Genomic DNA, 1,296 nt, shown 5'->3' with positions numbered 1-1,296 from the left:
AAGGGTTAAATTTACACATTTTTTGTTTTAACTCAGAGACTAGCTAACAGATTACTGTTTGCGGCTGCAGCTGTGTTTCTTTTAATACTTTTTGAATGAAACCAAAAACAGTTTTAACGCATTAGCATTCCTCATACATGAACATGATCATGACACCCAATAATGGGAAACTGATGAAAAATAACACTGTGAAATTTCGGCTGTTCCAAGACTTTCCAGTGATGACGCCAAAAATAAATGTTCAGGCCTGATGGTGACACTGGACCTATTTATCCACAACGCATGTCACAGCGATATCTCCATTCCTCTGTTTCATCAGACTGAGCTGTCAACGTAAAACAAAGCACAAACAGTTTCTCTAGACTACATGGACACACGGTCACCTCACCTTCCCTCGACACACTGCAAAGAAGGTTCCCCCTTTAGATGCTGGATCATTGACTTTGTTTGTAATATCCGTCAATAACCTAAAACAAGGAGAAAAGATCAGTTGTTGCTTTCACACTGACAAGTCTTTAGAGAAAATGTCACCAACTCACACCATGTGCAGCTCATGAAATACCACGAGACTTTTAACGGCTCTGTGAAGAGATTTTAAAACAACAGCAGCAAACAATATATAGTGGGGTAATGGCGTCTGAGCGAAGGTACATCCCACCAGTGTGTGTTGTTTATGAGTTCTTGTTTCTTTGTTTTTGGTGCAGATCCACATTTTATTCGTTGTGCATGGCAGTCCTCCTGCTAAACCACTGGTCCTCCCCACGTTAATAAACACACATGGAAACTACCGGCTCAAATTGTGGCTGAAGCATAATGACTTCTGGTCTGAGTGTACATGACATCTAGTGCAAGACTATCGCTTACAGAACCTTTAAAGAAACCTGTAAACTGTCAGAGGAGGTTTTACAAGCCGTGCATACAGATGTTAATAAAACCACACTCACCTCAGTGAAGGTTCCCTTTCCTTTAGGTTCAACAAACATGGGCTTTATGTTGTCAATACGATCTGCATGTCCATTAGCCTGATGAGAGAGACATACACAGACAACAGTGATTCAGAAATCAGTTGGAGCATCCAAAATAAATACATCTACAAAATTACAATATAATACAGCGATATGTTTCTTACTCTCACGAGTCAATGGTTTTTCCATTAAAGGGAAAGAGGGAAAAAACACCAAGAGACCATGAGGAACCACACGGCTCAGGTTGGCTGAGGAGAGAACACAACAAGAGACACATTCGTGAGATGATCACAGCAGAAATGATGAAATGAGTAATGTTCACTTATTTACA

The 1,296-nt window shown here is 40.3% G+C and overlaps 1 protein-coding gene across 1 annotated transcript in view; it reads right to left on the bottom strand.

Moving 5' to 3' along the window:
- Nucleotides 1-988: 988 nt before the first annotated feature.
- The window catches only part of rtel1 (regulator of telomere elongation helicase 1), a 7,595-nt gene continuing 7,287 nt past the window's right edge, over nucleotides 989-1,296 (bottom strand). Inside the window, exons 18-19 of the mRNA XM_022761682.1 lie at nucleotides 1,136-1,213; nucleotides 989-1,022 (exon numbers count right to left, since the gene is read on the bottom strand). Of these exons, the coding sequence (XP_022617403.1) occupies nucleotides 989-1,022; nucleotides 1,136-1,213 (112 nt within the window). The remainder of the gene's footprint in view (nucleotides 1,023-1,135; nucleotides 1,214-1,296) is intronic.

This window comes from Seriola dumerili, unplaced genomic scaffold, assembly GCF_002260705.1.
Source record: "Seriola dumerili isolate Sdu_G_001 unplaced genomic scaffold, Sdu_1.0 BDQW01000425.1, whole genome shotgun sequence".
Lineage (NCBI taxonomy): Eukaryota > Metazoa > Chordata > Actinopteri > Carangiformes > Carangidae > Seriola > Seriola dumerili.
Note: the sequence above shows the minus strand (reverse complement) of the source record. Positions and strands in the feature narration are given on the sequence as shown.